This window comes from Rissa tridactyla, chromosome 1 (assembly GCF_028500815.1).
Source record: "Rissa tridactyla isolate bRisTri1 chromosome 1, bRisTri1.patW.cur.20221130, whole genome shotgun sequence".
Taxonomy (NCBI): domain Eukaryota; kingdom Metazoa; phylum Chordata; class Aves; order Charadriiformes; family Laridae; genus Rissa; species Rissa tridactyla.
Genome location: NC_071466.1, coordinates 216,801,183 through 216,821,447, shown reverse-complemented (window position 1 = coordinate 216,821,447; position 20,265 = coordinate 216,801,183). Strand labels below are relative to the sequence as shown.

The window sequence follows — 20,265 nt, the reverse complement described above, 5'->3', positions numbered from 1 at the left end:
AATCACTGTTCACTCTCGTGGACATGCTAATTAACAAGCATGGAAAAGAGGTTGAGGGGAGACCTTGTCACTCTCTACAGCTCCCTGAAAGGAGGGGGTAGCCAGGGGGGAGTCGGTCTCTTCTCCCAAGGAACAGGCCATAAGACAAGAGGAAACAGCCTCAAGTTGCGCCAGGGGAGGTTTAGACTGGATATTAGGAAAACTTTTTACACTGAAAGGGTTATTAAGCCTTGGAACAGGCTGCCCAGGGAAGTGGTGGAGACACCATCCCTGGAAGGATTTAAAAGATGGGCAGACGTAGTGTTTAGAGATATGGTTTAGTGATGGGTTTTGTCAGTGTTAGGTTGATGGTTGGACTCGATGGTCTGAAAGGTCCCTTCCAACAGGGGCAATTCTATGATTCTAAGCCTGGTGCACAACGTCTTGTATAACATGGACAAGACTTGCCCCTGGCAAGCTTAGAGGGGCTATGGGTCTTCCATGTGAGAAAACAGACCTCATGAAGAACTGAAAAGCTGATCCAAGAGCTCACTGCTTTTGGTTCTATGAGGAGAGCACCCAGAGGGGCATAAAAGACATCGTTACTCTCTGGGAGCTAGTTGCTTTAGAGTCGTAACAAAAAAAGAATTCTTGATCTTAAAAATTTGGGGGCAATTCATAATGGTTTTATGTACAAATGTAAAAGATTGTGGTACAAGTCAATATGGAAAAGCTTATAGAATTATGGAATTGCCTAGTTTGGAAGGGACCTTTAAGATCATCAAGTCCAGCCATTAACCCAACACTGCCAAGTCCACCACTAAACCATGTCCCTCAGCACCACATCTACATGTCTTTTAAATACCTCCAGGGATGCATACTACGCAAGGAGGCAAAAGGCAGTCAAATTTAAAAAATAAGAAAAATGCAAGACTAGTGTCTGATCTCTTCAAACTCAGTGGCTGTTACCAGATCTGCAGCTTTTCTGGGCAGGCTCTAGAAGTTATTTCTCTTTTGTACAATGAGAGGGCTTGACATAATTTTTATATAAGGTCCCAAAAAGAATTACATTAGACCCTCTACAAGCAGATTATCAGCTTCATCCCCAAGTGGAGGGAAGCGCCAGCCTTTTCATGTGGGGAAAAAAAAAAAAAAAAATAAAAATAACAGCCAACCTTGGTGAGCCACCACACAGGGATGAAGAAATGCAGGTAACCTGTTCTGTGCGTAGCGAGCAAGCCACAGGGAACCTGTCCAACAGAAGGCTCAATCTACGGCCTCAGACCCTGCAGGCCTCTCTGTCACCTTATTAGTCATTTTATTTGCCAGAAGTGAGAATTTTTATGGACACCATTTAAAGTACAGTAGCTGAATACAGGCACCGAGCTCAGGGATAGAGAGTAAGAGGCATCCGAGTGTGACTACTTTTAAGGTGAACTGAAAAACATTTTACTCACTGAATCCTGAGGTCAAAGTAAGCAGCGTGGCTGACAGCCTAATGAATAGTTAAGCAGTTTCAGGCGCTGCATCATGCTCAAATTTGGGGTCTTACAGAGCTCTCTTGAAATAGGAGGACCTCGTTGTTCAGATTTATTTTTTTCCTGACAGCAGGAAAGTCGCTTAGTTTTGATTTAGAGCTGTGGCTAATTTAAGGGGAGGTATACCTTTCCATACTATAATTTATTCTTTTCACTATAAATGAAATCACCTGCTTGCTGTAAACTCCACATGCGATTCAGGTTTAGAATCAGCTGTAATTATCTCCTTATTCAACTAGAATTCATGACACTTTCCATAGCTCTAGAATATAAGCATCTTAAAGGCTCACAAACTCCTACTAAACACATGCCAAAACCCATTAAACTTTTGTTCCTCACCCAACTCTTCGGGCAGGTTAATGTCATTAAAACACAATCTGATCCAACTTATCAATTTCAATGGACAACCAGTAGCCATACAACCTCTCAAGACTGATTCATAAAACAAGTATCAAGCACATGCTATGCTCCATCTTGGCATCAGAAACTAAAATTCCACTTTCTGACCCACCCAAAAAGCTTGTGGTAATTTCACTGAGCTATCAGCACCATAATTCTATGAATTCTTCAAAATATAATTGTTTCCACAGCAGTGATAATGATAGGAATTAAAAAAAGAAGTCTTTATCAAGCTGAAGTTTTTCTTGGGAGTGATTTTCCACTACAAATATTACATATAATGAAGACACACATTTTTGTTTTCGTTTTTCTTTTCCACCATTAATTCCCTTTGGACAGTGATCATTACAACGTGCAGTATTACGAATTAATATTTCAGCTAGAAGTGAGAGCTAGTCCTTATGGAGTCCTATTTTCTAAAGAACGGCTCTAGTGAATCCTGACATAGTTCTCGGTTGGTTTCCACACCTTGCTATTAATGTAAATGGGGCTGCAAACCAATTAGAAACGCGGCCACATATTTACTGATATAATTAGTTCCATATATGATTTCAAAAATTTGCACCTGCATCAGCTTAATTGGATTTTGCTACTTGAAATAAACAACTGAGCTGAATCTTCTCTTTTCAAGTCGTATTACATAGGAACGTACAAACTTCTCTGGCATCAGCACCAGTGCAAAACCATGACTCAGTGCAACACAAGAAGATAGTATTTGTTTTGGCACCAAGTTTTCTTTACACCATACACACCAGCAGTTTGAGACAGCATTAAATTCAATCTGGTGTAAAGCTGCTTAAAACAAAAGGTTAGGTTAAAAAAAAAAAATAAAAACCAAGTGTACCAAGTGCAACCATTATGCACCTCTTGCTAGTTAAATAATGCTGGCTTCTACTGTGCTTCCATCATCAAAATGGCATTTCAAACATCTGTTTAGCCAAAAGATCATCTTCTAGGGCCAAACACAGAAGGAAACTTCTCCCTCTCCCACGTCTTTAGCTGAGAAGCAACAATGCCTCCTCTTTCTGAATACTTCTCTTACATTCCTAACTTTTCTTACATTATTGTTGTTCCTTCAAATTGAAATCAATGGACGCAACACTCTTCTCCAGACTTTTTTTTTTTTTTTTTTGCAGCAATCAAGGTTCAGTGATTGAAATATCCTCACCTAGGCTGATTTTCCTGGGACAGGTTCTCCCCCCTCTGGTAACCGTTGTCCGCCACCTGGGTTGTGGAGCGCTTGACAATCTGCTTGAGTTCTTGTTCTAAGCGATCCTGGATGGCTTTCACTGTTTCAGGGATTTTTTTCAGCTTGGCCAGCCCTTTGATGAGTATGCCCATGAAGACAGCGCTGTTCTCCTCTGGATCCAGTTCCATGTCTTCTTTAATTTCCAAAAGGCTTGTTTCTCGCACTGGAATAGATTTAAAAAGGCATAATCCAAGACTGAAGCTATTAAAACCAACACTTAGTACCACGCAGAAGCAGCATATAAACTCCTTTGCCTTCACAGGACTCCCACCGCTTCGAGCAACCACGGAATAAACCAGGAAGCCAGCAACACTCAGATTTTGGGGGGAAACAGTGGATATTTCTGTTCACTTGGGGGATTCCCTATACAAAAACACAACACTCTGCACATATGATTTACTCAGAAATAGAGATGATGGTGTAAGTTACGTATTAGTTAGGAAACAAAGTCTGGTGCAATTAAGATATCCATAAATGAGAAACTATTATAGCACTACAAATCCCCCGCATGTGTTTCAAGAAGGTAAAAGCCCTAAATTTCTAACCCAGCTGTTTTTCTTCACTATATTCTTCACAAGAGAGGAATTTTCATTACAAACATTAACGACCTTAACAGACTTTTGATGAATTCGGCAAAGTTTACCCTGACAAAGTGAACGATTGTTTGATGTTATCCTATTCTGCTTTATTACAACCATCAAGGGGTTGACGAAGTTACTCAAATCTTTTAGCAAAGCTTCTAGAAAGGAAAAGCGAGCAGAATTAGAGAGACTATTGTGGATACAGTCCTCCTGAAGTAACAGGGATTGCACAGGGAGAAATTCTGTTGCTAAGCGACAAGGAAGAGAAAGGCAAGAGGTACTATGCTTGGTTTAAGTATGTTCATTAATCAACATTTCTTAATTTACAGATAACACCCAGCAACAACAAAAGGATGTCTCTGTTAAAGACTGGGGGAAACATTTAATAAATACATTCAAACACTTATGCAAAGTAAGTGTCTTCAAGGCAAACTCAACTAAAGCGTCATGGAAGGTCTACAGTCACATTGCTTGTTGACAGCCGGAGTGGCAGCACGGGGACAAGCGGCACTAAAGATTACAGCTGAAGCTGTGCCGTCCACCATACCATACCCTTCTGCAGCAAGTAAAACCTAACAGCTGTTTCGTCTTCCTGGTACTGAACTCTGCTAAGAGCTGCTGGATGACAGATGACTCCCATGGTTTCTATGGCTCAACAGATTTTTTTTTTTTACTTAAATCAAAGTTTATCCAAGAACCTGAATAAATGTCAAAAGATCCACCAGAAGGATTTAAATGACATGGCAGAAAATGAAAAATGGCACGTCACAAGTAGCATGCAGCGCTGCAGCTGTCTAAAGCTATGATGCTCCAAACGCAAGAGCATCAGCACCGTGCAAGTTAGCACAAGATCAAGAAAACAGTGTCCCGTATGGTGCCACTTTATAAATAGCATCACAATAAACAGATAACACTTCTTTCAGTGTCAGCTTACACCGGCCTCCACAGCAGAGACTGTTTCTTTCTGTCGATCTAATCCCAAACGCGGCATCTCCAGCTCAAACCAACCTCACCGTTCACCCGCTCTCACATTTCAACCTGGAGCACCAGCAATGCTACCAGGTAAGAGGGAGGTGAGCACAGACCTGTGAGGTCAGCACATGTCACAATGGAGAATGACTTCAGCTTTTAGGTAACCATAGAATCATTGAATCACCTCGGTTGGAAGGGACCTTTCAGATCATCAAGTCCAACCATCAACCTAACGCTGACAAAAACCCACCGCTAAACCATATCTCTAAGCACTATGTCTACACATCTTTTAAATACCTCCAGGGATGGTGACTCAACCACTTCCCTGGGCAGCCTGTTCCAAGGCTTAATAACCCTTTCAGTGTAAAAAGTTTTCCTAATATCCAGTCTAAACCTCCCCTGGTGCAACTTGAGGCCATTTCCACTTGCCCTATCATCTGTTCCTGGGGAGAAGAAACCAACCCTCCCTGGCTACCCCCTCCTTTCAGGCAGTTGTAGAGAGCGAGAAGGTCTCCCCTCAGCCTCCTTTTCTTCAGGCTGAACACCCCCAGCTCCCTCAGCCGCTCCTCACAAGACTCCTGCTCCAGACCCCTCACCAGCTCCATTGTCCTTCTCTGGACACGCTCCAACACCTCAATGTCTTTCTTGTGGTGAGGGGCCCAAAACATAAGTGAGATCAAATAGTGCTTTTTTCCTCTCTCACTAAATTTCAGCAAGTTCTGGGGCAAGTAACTAGCAACACACAGAATGTGTTAATTTAAAGAAAAGAAAAAAAAAGCAAGAATAGAGGAGATAATTGAAACCACGCATAAGCAATAACACCAGTTAGAAGTTAACAACTGGATGCACGCACATTTCTGCTCAAAGCTCTCATCTATCACACCCCTTTCAACCCATGAGGCTGCAAAGCACTTTGTGTGCTGCGTACGTGGCCTACCCACTTCGTTAATGCTACTTGTTATTCTCAAAAAAATCACAGCAGGCCAGGCACAAACACAGAAAACCAGCTCTTCGGAACAAGGGCTGTGGAAATGACAACAACTGGAAACTCTAGAGGAAGAAAGGTTTTAACTTCTTGCTTTTTAAAAAAAAAAAACAACACAGTAAATATCTTGTTCTTCTGAGTTCAATGCGAAGATTTCACAGCCTAAGCAACCCTTCAGAGGACAGGTCCCCATCGTTACGCTGCAGCCCCTTTGTAAGCAGCCTGTAAATTATTCTTAGTATCACACAATGAAAAGCCAAGAGGGAGGAAATACTGCCATATCCAAATGCGAGGACAGCATTTAAGAGGACTAAAGGCAGCAATCTCGCCAAGAACTCTACCAGCACAGGAAGATGAACGCTCTTCCATTTTCAAAAGAGCAAACCAATTTTGAACCCTCTCAGACAGTCAGGACATTGATTTACATCTCTTACAAACAACAGCAAAGTGAATAGTTCAATATCTAGTAGCAACGCACCGGTATATAAGTTTTGTTAGATCTGGTCTTTTGATAAAACAGTAGGGACCGCGTTTCCTGCACATTCTGCCTATTAAACAGGTATCCTGGGTAGCTTTGGGGGCCCATTTATCTGTAAGATCTGACAAGATTCCAACCCCGGGCAACTGAAGATGTTCTTCTTTTCCTGCGTCTTCGCAACTTCAAACATCCTCTTCTGCCATTTAATGTCATCAAGGGGTTATTGGACCACAAAGCTTTGGCCCAGGAATCAGCCCCTCCTGTCCCCCACCTCTTCGAAAAAGGCATCAAAGCAGCCAGGCATTTGTAAAGAAGTTCACCTTTAAAATCACAATCCCATGTGCAACTCTGAGGGCAGAGGAGCTCCACGGGTGAAGGAAGATGTCCCTACAGATCAGCTCTCAGAACTGAAACCTTCATCTGTATTTACTCCTAAACCGAGAATATGAATGACTTTGTTATTCATTTGTGTCAAGACAAAAGGATGAAGCTGTCAGAACCTATTCCAAGCTTCCTACGTTCACCATTTTCTACGTGAAACACTTCTCTAAAACACGTGTGTGTCCCTTTTAAGGGGGAAGATCATCGTTCACCCCTTAGGCACTTCCTTTGTGAAGAGAAGCCATGAAAAACTAAATCATCCTATGGATGTTTGCAACTATTATTTTTACAAATTATTGTAAATCATGGGTCTGCTATTCACATTTGATTTGATTAACCTCTTCTCCTTTGTGATTCATCAAAGAGAAGAGAAGGGGGTGGGGGGGCAAGTCCTATTTTAATTAAAAACAGCTTCACTATATTCAAAACTGATACAGGTAGAAAACACCAAAGAAGAATTCCACAGGATTTCTTCAGTAATACCAAGAAGTAAATTTCTCCACCCTCCTTGAGAGTATAACAAGCGAAATGTGACGTCAGTGAATGAATATTTTAAAATTTCAATTACTAGAGTTGTGCTTCTCCGCCATAAAGACAATTTTAAACTTCAATTTGCAGTTTCACGCTAAAAAACCAGCTTCACCACACTACTTTGTTGTTGCATTTCAGCTATCAACTCTTGTACGTAGTGCCATGCAGACAAATAGAAATCCCAGATTGCACAAAGTCTGGTCGAGGCTCTTCCAGATCCGTTTGACACAACTTGAAATGTTTTCAGCTAAACTGACCTCACTGGAAACCTGAATTTCCGTATCACTTAATGATTTCAAGTGGTTTTCATCGTTTCATTGCATTCAACAATGACACTAAATAACAGAATCACACAAAATGGTTGAGGCTGGCAGGGGCCTCTGGAGGTCATGGGGTCCAGCCTCCCTGCTCGAGCAGGGACCACCCAGAGCCCGTGGCACAGGACCATATCCAGATGGCTTTTGAGTATCTCCAAGGACAGAGATGCCACAGCCTCCCTGGGCAACTTCTGCCAGTCTTTGTCTCCCTCACAGTAAAAAAAAGCATTTCCTGATGTTCAGAGGGAACCTCCTGTGTTTCAGTTCGTGCCCATTGCCTCTGGTCCTGACGCTGGAAACCACTGAACAGAGCCTGATTCCGTCTTCTTTGCACCCTCCCTTCAGGTGTTTATACACATTGTTAAGATCCACCTTGAGCCTTCTCTTCTCCAGGCTGAACCCCCCCAGCTCTCTCAGCCTGTCCCCACAGCAGAGGGGCTCCAGCCCTCCCAGCATCTCCGGGGCCTCCTCTGGCCCCGCTCTAACAGCCCCGTGTCTCTCCTGTGCTGAGGCCCCAGCGCTGGAGGCAGCACTGCAGGGGGGTCTCCCCGAGCGGAGCAGAGGGGCAGAATCCCCCCCTCGCCCTGCTGGCCACCTTGCTGGGGATGCAGCCCAGGCTGCGGGGGGTTTCTGGGCTGCCAGCGCACGTTGCCGGCTCGTGTTGAGCTTCTCGTCCACCAACACCCCCAAGTCCTTCTCCTCAGGGCTGCTCTCCAGCCATTCTCCGCCCAGCCTGGATTTGTCCTTGGCATTGCCCTGACCCAGGGGCAGGACCCTGCAGTGGGCCTAGTGGGTCATGAGGTTTGCAGAGACCCACCTCTTCAGCGTGTCCAGGTCCCTCTGGATGGCATCCCTTCCCTCCAGCGTGTTGACTGCTCCTCAGCTTGGTGTTGTTGGCAAACTTGCAGAGGGTGCACTGAATCCTACTGTCCGTGTTGCCCACAAAGATGTTCAACAGCACTGGTCCCAGTACTGACCCCTGAGGAACGCCACTTGTCACTGGTCACCACTTGGCCACTGAGCCGCTGACCACAACTCCAAGTTAGAGACAAGGATGTCCTTAAATGATCGCTGAGAACTGCTTATGAAGCAGAACATTTAAATATGGTTCCTCAAAAGCCTGGCAAGACCACAGCCTAAGGGCGTGACAATTTTGCCACATTCTGTAATGAAATAAGCAGCCATTGTACCAAATTCTTCATCACTGAAGTGGTGCATCTGAACATACACAACTCCGTGTTTCAACAGTCAAAAATCTACCCTTGGTTTAAATCACTAGAAAGTTGAATCATGTGTATCATTGATTCATCACCTCCATAGTTACAAAGGTGGAAACTTTCCTGATGGCTCCCTGGTTTGACGATGCCCTATAAAAACGCCTGTTCCAATTGATGATACCCTCATTTGTACAGTTCTGCCATTTCACAAGAAAGAAACCTGCTTTTATTCCTGCTTTATTCAAAGGCATTTGAATAGCTCCAAGTCTGATCCCCAGAAAAGCCAATGTTGATAACTCATTTAAGCAAAGCAGCTAAAGGAAAGACTCTTGGGTCTTGTTTTTCATTCCAATGAATGGTCAAAATTTGCTGCTACTCATTACAGAAAATTTCATTAGCTGTGTGCTTTTATGGGTAAATAGTAAAATTTAATGTACTATTTTCCACGATTTATGTCCTTTCTGATTATACCCTTTCTGCCTTCAATCCTTCTAGAGAAAAGGATGCAAGTTCATAGTGCCCCAAAGGCATAATTTAAGATTTGAAGAAACGTCACCTGCTGATTTCTGGTGCTGAATCCTTGTCCTGACCCATGCATGGAGACAGTGAGCAACAAACGCACAGTTACTTTAGAAATGGGTTATTTGAAAGGTTTGGTCATTTTCTTCTCTGCCTTACTACCGAGCCCAGGAGAAAATGGGTCTCAGATCACTAACCTCAAAGCCTCAGGGCAAATCTCCTCCTTTTTAAAACTGGTGTTCACACGGTTCCATCTATAGTTTTAAGCATGTTAGTCTTTCAAAATCAGAAGCGTTTTAATTTGACAAGGCCACTCTTTCAAATCCATTGTAACATTTCATTCCAAGAAAACTGTACAAAGCAACTCTGTAAGCCATGTTCAAAATCCTCCTAATGCACACAAGCATGAAAACTGAGCCTCCAAATAAAAAAATTAAGTTCACAGCAGTCAAATATCTTACGTTGGGACCACATAGAAGAATGACCAATGAAGTTATTGCAGGAGGTGTACTAAGCTTTACCCCTTTGGCTTTCATCACAAGGATCTAAAACGTCCTCAATTTTCCCTTCCCCTAACCCACACAGAGATTACACGCATCCGTGCTCAGCATCAAGTCAGAGCATGAGCCACTAGTGAGGGCAATCACGGTCCTGCAAAAACAGACACACAAAACGTGACTTCATGGGCTTTCATGTTTATTGTGTAGTTGCAAACCCTTCTTACACTGCAGGAACAGACTTCCTCTTAAACGTCCTCGGGGAAAAAATTTACCCTGAGATAAGAACAAACTCTGCTTTTCTTGCAGCACTGCACTCATAGCAGGAGAAAAATCAGACTCACCGCTGGATTCCCACCACCTTCGGAGCAAGTCCTCAGTTGGATTTGTGCAAATGCAAAACAGCTACAACAGGAAAACTCTGCTTCAGCGAGAGGGATCATTTAATTTCAAGTACAAATGACAGCGAAAATTCACTCAGCTGGTGTCAGATCCTCAGGTGAGGTTAATAGGAAAAAAATACCTTTTATGTATTTGTTGAGCATGTTTGAAGTGGAAGCAACTGCAACAACAAACAGAAAATGCTACAATGGCATTTTTAGAGCCACCTTTAAAATCGGACCTTAAAGCTCTGCCTCCTGCAGGAATTTTGCAGGGCCAAGTTCACAGGTCTCCACGTTTCCACCTCCACAGAAGCACTTGCTTTCTTGAAGAAACGGAGCCAGGAGCAGTAACTAGACTTGACCGTAGAAGCCACCATGCAGTTTGGACCTAGAGGCTACATTTTTCTCTTAGGGCGGAGAAGTATGGGTCACTGGCATGTATTACCTCTTCAGCATAAAGTTTACATACGCCAGCAATAACAATATCAATTGTCACCCCCTCAGCTCATCTTCTAAAAATCTTCAGATTTCTGAAAACCATTCTCAGGAATTTTTCGGGAAAGGGCGCTCTTGGGTTTGCTATGCACTGGGCAAGAACATTTTATAGTTCCAGGAAGAGCCTGGCAATGCAGGAACCTCCATAAATACTCTTCGGAGTACAGAAGGTTCAAGCAGAGAAATATAATTTAAAAGCAAATTTATTTCTCTGAACTGGCATGAAGGGAAAATGTTACTGGTGAACTACCGTATCTACAATCCTCAGGTGAACATTACTGAAGGTTTTGTTTATTTTAAGTGCAGCAGGAACAGCTTTAATTCCCTTATAAAGATTCTACAGCACAAAGTACCGTCTCCTTTGGGAAGGGAATGCAGAAAGGACTCAAAATTTTGGCATCTTTGCTGAGATGGGCTGAATGAGTCAGTGCTTCACAATAACACACATTAATATGCACGGCCACTTTGTTTCATCAATAAAAAGCCAAAGAACTTAAATGACTACAGGCAGAAACAGCTTTCATTATGCATACGCATAAGTTTCAAATTCTCTGGTAGTTCCGCAGTCCTGGAAAAGGCTACTTTTAAATAAAATTATGTGGAAAAAATATACATAAGTACATTGTGCACTTGAAGCAAGACCATATGCATAGTTTATGCTGATCAAATGTTTTCTATTATCATCTACATCTCTCCCAGTCTGAGGAACACTTGCCCAGCACTTCACTGAATGATACAGAGTGTAACGAGGAGCCGGGTAAGATGTTTTTCTTGCACATTGGGCACGAAGAGCAAGAACAGATCTGCAGAAATGGGAATTTTAAGGCAGATTCTAAACTGACCTATATGGATTTACTGGAGTTGAGGATGACACCATCAGAACCTTTGTTTTCCGGCATTTGGAGCGATGTCGTTTCATGTTCACAAACAACTCAGTTCTTGGAGACCACTGCTGCGGTTCTTACCTGTTGCTTATACCCCAGAACCTTCTTTCAAATACAGTATGGAATAACTGTTTACCAGGGCATGTTAGGACAAGTGATTTCAAACACCATCAACACGGCATCGAAAAAATAAAAATAGAACTTACTGATTTTTAGAAGTCACAAATGAGTGAGAAAACACTTACCTAGCTACGCTTTAGGAATGCTAGCACCATTTCTTGTTCTGCTGCCACAAGTGATTAATAACACACCTTTTTCTCCTCTTACACATGCAGACTTCGCCTGTTGTACTGGGGGGGGGGGGGAACCGCTAATAAAATAATTAAACAAAATAACCTTTTTTATTTGAAAGCATAGTCTCACTACTTGTATAGGAAGAAACGTCTGAATGGTCCAGGTAAGCAAACCCCAAACCTCAATATTCAAACTGGGGCTAATACATTAAATAGGGATCCCACGCCCTATTCCAAGGAAAAGATGGTTGAAAAGAGTCTCGGCCTCATCCCTGCCAAAAGACGGAATCAAACTAAATATCTTGCACTTTTGCTCCTTATAGACAGGGCATCCTTCACACATTGGTTTACCTTTCTATCTTAATGCGCATCACTCAGGCTTTGTAGGAGGTGTCTTAGCAAAGTTCATAAACATTCCTGTCAGATGGATAACTCAGGCTTGCTTTCCATTTATTCTGGAGAAGTTTTATCAAAATCTGGAATTTAGATTTGGTTCCCACTGCAGCAAGATAAGCAGTTTTGTTACTTTGAAACTGAGGTTGGTTCATTTTGGTTCTGCTCCTCGAAATACTTCCGCCATCAACAACTCCAAGTCTATGTACTGAATGACACCACTTATTGCTATATAATCTTGTTACAATATATAGCCATAATCACGGCGGTCAAGACTGTCATGGATGATCACAGTTGGTTCACTACAAGAACGAGACACTGAAAATCAGCGCAGTAAACTTGAACCGGACTCTGCCCAAGGAAAAGGGCAGTACGTAAATGGGAACACTAGGGTCAGTGCTCATGAGCCCTGCGCTCTGAAGAAGCGGGATGCCTTGGGACTTTCCTTTACAGAGAGAATTACAGTAGTCCAGCATGAACACGAAAAATACATTTATCTCTACAAACAGGTTTACACTGGCTACAGCTAGGAAAAAAAAAAAACTTCTTGGCCAGTTTTGGATAATATCAAACTTCTTACCAATCTTGGAAGATGCAACGAGGATTGGCCAGGCTCTGTAAGCCTTCAAAGGTGACAAGTGTCAGCAAAATTCTTCTCAGAGCATATTTAAGGTTGATACTACACCATCCAAAAAAAAAAAAAACCCAAACCAACTAAGGAGGACACTAAGGGTACTGAAAGAAGGACAGGATTTCCATTCTTCAGTAGGTACATCTCCTGCTGTCTATTCCCCATCGTCAGGCGCAACGGGAGATCCCCATCAGCTCCGTAACTTCAGACTTTTTTTTTCTTCCTATATAGAGGGCTAATATTTTAGGCGTAAACTAATTACAGATGGTGTACAACTAACTCACTGAAAAGGAAGCAGGTTGACATTTACAGTGGCGAGACTGGGATTTCGTTTTTTGTAGTTTATTTCCTCAGCTCCCCAAAATAATGTGATCTTTAGCAGAAAACTGAACTGAATTTCTCACTGACCAAGGACAAAAGAAGAGCAATTGTTAAGTTTTTTGCCCAGAATTTTCATGTGGTGGTTCTCTTCTGGGTTTCCACGACCAAGGTGCAGTTTCCAGCTCTGGAAGTTTGTATCGGCATCTCACAAGTGACCCCTCACAAACCTCCACTATGTAGAAATACAAGCTCCGGCTCTGAGAGACCAACCAGGAGCAGGGCTAAGTAACAAAAACCCCTACAAGAGTGAAAGATAAGAATGATCAAATAAAAGAATCTAGGAGGCAAACATGACAAGAAAAAACAGAAACAAGCAGAAAAAAATAAGGACAAAAGAATAAGTATGAGAAGAGAAGGAAAGATTCTCTGCATTTGAGGAATACTGAAAGTTTGTGGAAAAAAGTGGGGAGAGATGTAGGTCACTTCTGTATTATTAGTCTTATTTATTTGTTAAACAAGGACAACCCCGCTTATTAATCTACTGAAACAAAACAAGGATTAATTCCCCATCTGTGCAGCACCACTTTCAAAGCTTCATACCACAGCGCCCACAAAGGCAAGGGTCTTGCTCGGTGTCTGTTGTAGTAACAGGAATACAAAGATCACCAGATTATTCCTGTGTACAGAGAGACCTTTAGTCACAGTTACAAAGTTCCCATAAGGAGAAGCTCTGACCTTTTGCCTCCAACACAGTCAAAAAAACTTCTGCAGCATCTACACGTACCTGCCTGCCTACATTAAATAACATAGAGGAGACTTCTATGCAAACTGAACTGGCTGCAAATATCTTTTCTGCCCAAGATATCAAGAACATGATCAAGATGCTCCTCTACCCTGCTCTGGGGAGACCCCCCTGCAGTGCTGCCTCCAGATGTGGGACCCCCAACATAAAAAGGGCATGGAGCTGTTGGAGCGGGGCCAGAGGAGGCCATGGAGATGCTGCAAAAGCTGGCGCCCCTCTGCTGTGAGGACAGGCTGAGAGAGCTGGGGGGGGGTTCAGCCTGGAGAAGAGAAGGCTCCAGGGAGACGTTAGTGTGGCCTTCTCTGAAGGGGCCTACAAGAAAGCTGGAGAGGGACATTTTACAAGGGCACGTAGTGATAGGACAAGGGGGAAAGGTTTCAAACTGAAAGAGGGGAGATTGAGATGAGATCTCAGGAAGAAATTGTTTGCTGTGAGGGGGGTGAGCCCCTGGCCCAGGTTGCCCAGAGAAGCTGTGGCTGCCCCATCCCTGGAGGTGTCCAAGGCCAGGTTGGACGGGGCTTGGAGCAACCTGGGCTGGTGGGAGGTGTCCCTGCCCAGGGCAGGGGGGGTGGGACTAGATGGGCTTTAAGGTCCTTTCCAATTCTAACCATTCTATGATTCTAAGATCGGAACAGGCACAGAAAACTACGTGTATTTAACTGAAGCTGATGGGGGGTAGGAGAGGGAAAGGATGATTTGCAAAAAGAAAATACAGATACAGCGAAGTTCAGCCCCTGGACATACCCCCCATTTATTTCATGATGCTGCACAAATCACTTCCTAACTTTGGCTGCTGACGGAGATCCTGAGACAATCACGAAGAGGGGATGGTATGCCTACTATTACTCCTGTAAAATCAGCTAAAGATCTACAAAATAATTCTGTGAGGAATGCACACGACAAATACTCACTGCTGGAGCTTCCTGGAGTGCTGAACTGGGAAGTTTCAAGGAACTTTCGAGGTGTAGACAAGTTAGTAACATCCATAAGAGGTACAGAAGAGGCATCTTTCACAAGTGAACTGTGTGAGGGGGAAAGAATTAAAGCAAACTGTTTACAATTATTTAGAACCGTAGTTCACAACAAATAATCCATTTATTTCTTCAATTTGTAAGCCTAAGCAATAGATACACATAACACAGTTCTAATACAAGAGGTTTATAAAATCTGTCTTAAAGCACACGTCCACAGATGAGTAGGAGTAGGTGTGTATACACACACATTTGAGAGAAAAAGAAGAAAGCCAAAAAAATAAATGATAAGGGAACACTGTCATATCAATGACAAGATTTGGTATCCCAAGGCTGCTCTGAATTTAATAGCACTCTGACTTGTCTGAGTGGTCACAACAGCATGACCAGGGCACAGGCACGTGATTATTTCTTAACACATTCACCTCCAGTGCAATTAACTACTGCTAGCATGATGATAAATCAACATGGAATTGTTACGATCTTCCTGGAAGACTCCATATTGTGAAGCAGAGATGCTCCCATTTCCGCAGCTTCAGTCAACTACTTAATCCTTCAAGCTTTTCTAGTTCCCTCCAGAAACCTCCACCCTTTTTCCTCCCCTTCCAGTTCCTCTTCTGTGCACACCTACACGCATCCCTCCCCAATGAGCCTTCTTACTCAGAAAGAAAAGGCTTTCTACTTGGTCATTTTCATAATAAATTCACATAGTATTATTTGCCAAAAATGTGTCATGCTGCCCCAGCTGCGTAATGAGAGGCATGAAGCTGGATGTGGCAGGGGAACACAAGCAAGAAATCATTTTTAAGAGAAAGAAGTGGAGAAGGCTCCTGTAATGGAGTTCAGAATGTTCCCTTAGAGGTCAAAATGCTAATAGGAACCTGCAAAGAGAAAGAGACTAAGCTTATTATCCTGCGTAAGAACCACCTATACTCCCTATACACCTACAACACCATACTTACAGGGATTAACTATGCATTCCGTCTTAGCAATATTAAATAAAAAAAGCCAATATAAGAAATAATTATAAACATTATTGCGTCCTGGTCAACATCCAGTCTAGGGCAGGACACTAAAACACAGCAGCAAGGCTGTCCTTGATGCAAGAGTTCATGTTATCAAATAGCAACGATGTGCAACAGGGAATGGGGAAAAAAAAAAGACAGAAAACAAGGAAAAGATAAGGGTCCCTGTAGCAGTCATACAAAACTGCAGTTAATTAGCAGTCGCATAGTCTGGGTACACCAAAGCTTTGTGTCTGTTTTTAATTAACAAGATGAGTAAGGAAGAGACTGATGACTTGCTAACAACCCTCCTTCCTAGAAATTTCAACTTCAATCAATCCTTTATTTCCTGAATTCATTTATGTTAACTTACTATCTCTCCTCTTATTTTTGCTAAGCATTTTTTATTCCTTCTCATAATAAAATGCTAATTTATCTTTTCTCTGCATCTTCATCATATGCTAGCTTGCCTTTTGCTCCCGCCCCTGTCCTACTCTACAAAAGTCATCTTCCAGTACTGTGTCTCTCTCTTCCAGCCACTATCTGTCTTCCTTCCCTCCCAACAACTTTATTGCCCTCTAACTTGGAATTTGCAAAAATTCAGGAAAAATTAGCCTAGTACTTATGCTTAAGCTGAGTTTCCACTGATCAGAGGCACCAACCAGGTAAGAAGTTTCAACATCTTTAAAACACAACAGCCAAGACATTGCTCAGGCATATCAATATTGCAGCCTCCGGCTACTAACCCTGCGGTTAGCTGGAAATCTTTTAAACCTTGGACATCTGCTAGAAAGGATGAGCAATTTTTCCCTGTGTTGTTCCCTTTGCCTGACCTGAGCCTCATGACTGTGACATTTGTAGGAAAGGTATACGCATCAGAGAAGGAAAAGAATGCTAAAAGGAATGGACCTCATCATAATTCTGTGGGAAGCAGCAAAAACCCAACAGAATCACCAAGTAAAAGTGAAAGAACAAGAACAGACTGTTCACAGGCTCGAAGGTACATCAACATATTTGGAGTATTTCCTGCTCTCCATAAGCATGAGAAATTTGCTTGCCAAAAAAGAGAGGTTGAGGTCTAAGTCGATGGCACTCTCCCAAGAAAGTTTCTACTTAGTAAAGTGGAGAACGCTGCCCTCTTCCCTCCCAGACCCATTGCCCTCAGCACCACACCAAACCCACCTTATTCTCCCTTTCTCCTTGTTGCGTTGTCCTACACGGTTAGTAGACTTGATGTAAAGGTGACGGTGTAATTCATCTATCAGGACCAAGTGCATGTTCATCTTCTTACTGTGGAGCTCCAGCCTCAGATCACTCAATCCCTCCACCTGAAGAAGAGGACCCTCCAAGGAGTCCACCGCTGACACCTGGAAGAACACATGGGACAACTTTTAAAGGTCAATTCATTCATCTCTCAGGACTTTCCTCTTTGATTAGGATAGTGCCTGAATACCATGACCATAAACCCTTTTAATTTAAGCAGCATTTCTTTATTTCTATTCCTAAAAGAAAATTCAATATATAAAAAGGGTCCAAAATCTGAACTCAGATTTAATAAGCAGTTTTCAAACATTTTGAGCATATGTATAAAACAAGTTAGTTAAAACACAGTTCATTAAATAAAAATCAAAGCACAGTTTATCGCAAAATAAGAGGATTATCAAGTAGAAAAGTGGTAGGAAAAAGATACTGACAACGACGTTTGATTGCCTTTATTCTTTTCATTACAGAAACACCAACAAAACATTATTCTCAATTCTATACACAGGGAGAAAATGGCTTAAATTTTATTTGCCTGAATTGATGCCATGACATAGCTGAGAAAGCTCAGAAGGCCTCATCTTCTAGCTTACAGAGCTGCTACATCGTGGAACTCCACAATTTAAATAAACATAGCCATCAAATTCATGAAGCTATTAGAGTTCAAAAGTACCTTTGAATTAGCAAAGAGTGGGGGTTGTTTTTTTGTTTTTGTTTTTTTTAAATGTTTGATTAATAAGGTTCAAATTAAGGAAAATAACTTTATTCAAGCAACAGAGTAACAGGCAGGGATCTAGACATGCTGTAACGTAAACGGGCCATCGGTAACATTTCTCTGCTGACGCACTGGAATAGTGACCAGCCGACATCCAGTGGGCACTGGACCGAGGAACCCAATTTCTGTTTACATCCCAAAACCAAACATGGACAAAAGCCACCAGGAATGACAAATCAGTGCTTAAAAGCAACACTATCAATTTGCATCCCCCCCAGCTTCCTTGCTTTTCCTAACTATTTAACACAGCACTTCCACAGTTACTAAATAAAAAAAGACATTCAAAAAGTGGAATCCCTCTGCAGTTTCCAAAATCTCAGTGCTGCTGGTGCAAGAAACTAGAGAGAGCATCGCATGGAGAGAAGCATAGATTTGAAACTGGGGGGGAGGGGGAAGGATCGGGGGGGGTGGGAAATCAGTCCCTAATAACTGAAGTTACTCCTAGTGAAATAAGACATTTGCTCACACTTCAGGATTTAAGTTTACAGTGAACCTGTCAGCTAAACATCAAAAATGAAAAGCAAAGAGATACAGTAAGCAGACAGCCAAGCTCAGGTCTGGTCCCTCAATACCAGTAAATATTAAATATACTGAGAGAACATTTATCAACAACGTATTGCTTTGCCTCCAAGTCAAGAATGACCCTGAAATAGCTTTGGGGCAGTCAGGCTTTTTAAATTAAGAGTAGTTTCCAAAAAGAAGCTGCATTTTTTCCTTCCTCCTGAAAAACTTTTGCCAAGAAGGCCCTACCTATGAAACTCTCTTCTCTGCACCGACGGTGAGAGCGTGCGCTCGCTGCCAGGCCTCAGGCCAGAGCTCAGGCTTGAGAACAAATTTCTGTCACACTATTAATCACAGAGGACTAAACAGGCTCCTCCTAAACCCACCGACGCTGCAACTTCAACAGCATTTATGGGGTTCTGTGGCTCCCCAGCATCTATTAGTGAAGTGTTTTTTAAGTTTGGCCATAAGACATCACAAAACCACACCACAGATGAAGCAAAAAAAAAAAAAAAAACAAAAACAAAAACCCACCACCCAAATTTGCTTCTCCCCAAAAAGCTGGCATGCCACAGTACATACAAATAGAGCAGGCTCAGCAGACACAGCTTGGAAACCTTTGGCAGAAGTTTAAGTGCTAATTTTTCTCTTCTTCCTTTGGCAGGTAGAGACGTACCCCAAATTTCCCAATTCCAAAGGCGCTTTAACCCCCCCTCCAAGTCACTTCAGGGGAGCTGCAGGCATTCATCGCTGCCCCGAGAGCTGTCAGCGACTTCACCAGAGCAAGAACAAGATCAGGAACAACATTTGTCAAACTGCGAAGCTGAGAGATGAAAATGCAAGGGAGGGGAGAACTGCAGGCAAGCAGGAAAATGACATTAAAAAGGATCCAAGACATTCAGGAAGAGCATTATCTAAAACGCAAGCACCAGAAACGTAAAGCATTCCACTCAGATCACTTGGCTCTATTTTTGTCATCCCTGTTCCTAAAGAGTCAGATATTCTCAAAACTAATTATTGAGACCAACATACAGCTCTCAAACACGTATTTTAAGAAACAAATGGAACAGTCAATCATTTATTGCACTTTAAAATAAAAGAAAACCACCAAAAAAAGCAAAAACCCAACAAAATCAAAAACCGCACACTGTTACGCAGTGAACTTTCTTCTTCTGGAAAAAGCTGCTTTTTTTGCTGTTGTTTTGGGGGTGTTTGTTGGGTGGGGTTTTTGATGGCCTTTCTGACACTTTGTATTTGCGGTCAGAGAAGCTGGATGTTACGTCCTTGATAAATGCCACCTTCCCAGGGACCGAACTTCGCAGGTAAATAACACAGGCACGTTCCAACCTTACGCACGCTCAGAGCCTGCTGGTAACTCAAGGCAGCCCCACTCCACCAAAGCCTCACTTAACCGCTCTTTTTTGATATTTCACTTCCCATTACCACCAATTAAGACCGAGCACAAGAGAAAAGCTTTAACGTTCAGAACAGTTTGGGTCTCAAAAGTAGCGACCAGCTCAATCCCAAGTTCCTGGAAGTCAAGGTAAGGTCTCCAATTGGTTTTGGTGGCAACAAGTACAAACATTACGTTAAAAAAAAAAAAAAAGAAAGAAATCAAACATTTTTCCCTTCTGTAGTTTTACCTGCAGAAAGATGATCCTGGCAATAAGCAAGCTGTAAAGCAGCACCCCAGATTATATTTCAGAATGCAAAATAAGAGGTTAAAACACTGGTCTAATTTGTGGCCTGGATAACCTACCACATAATGGTAGCATAAGCAACTAAAATGATGCAAAAATGCCTGCAAAGAATGCACAAAATTAAAAATACACTACAGATAGATCTAACAATGGAACTGTTACGAGAAAAACCTCGACCAGCTTGTGTCTCTCCCAACTATCCCAGGAAA

At 42.4% G+C, this 20,265-nt stretch overlaps 1 protein-coding gene across 1 annotated transcript in view; it reads right to left on the bottom strand.

The window, feature by feature from the left end:
- EXOC4 (exocyst complex component 4) overlaps positions 1-20,265 on the bottom strand; it is a 430,815-nt gene that overhangs the window by 365,417 nt on the left and 45,133 nt on the right. The window contains exons 4-6 of the mRNA XM_054189731.1: positions 17,003-17,187; positions 14,757-14,866; positions 3,085-3,328 (exon numbers count right to left, since the gene is read on the bottom strand). Of these exons, the coding sequence (XP_054045706.1) occupies positions 3,085-3,328; positions 14,757-14,866; positions 17,003-17,187 (539 nt within the window). The remainder of the gene's footprint in view (positions 1-3,084; positions 3,329-14,756; positions 14,867-17,002; positions 17,188-20,265) is intronic.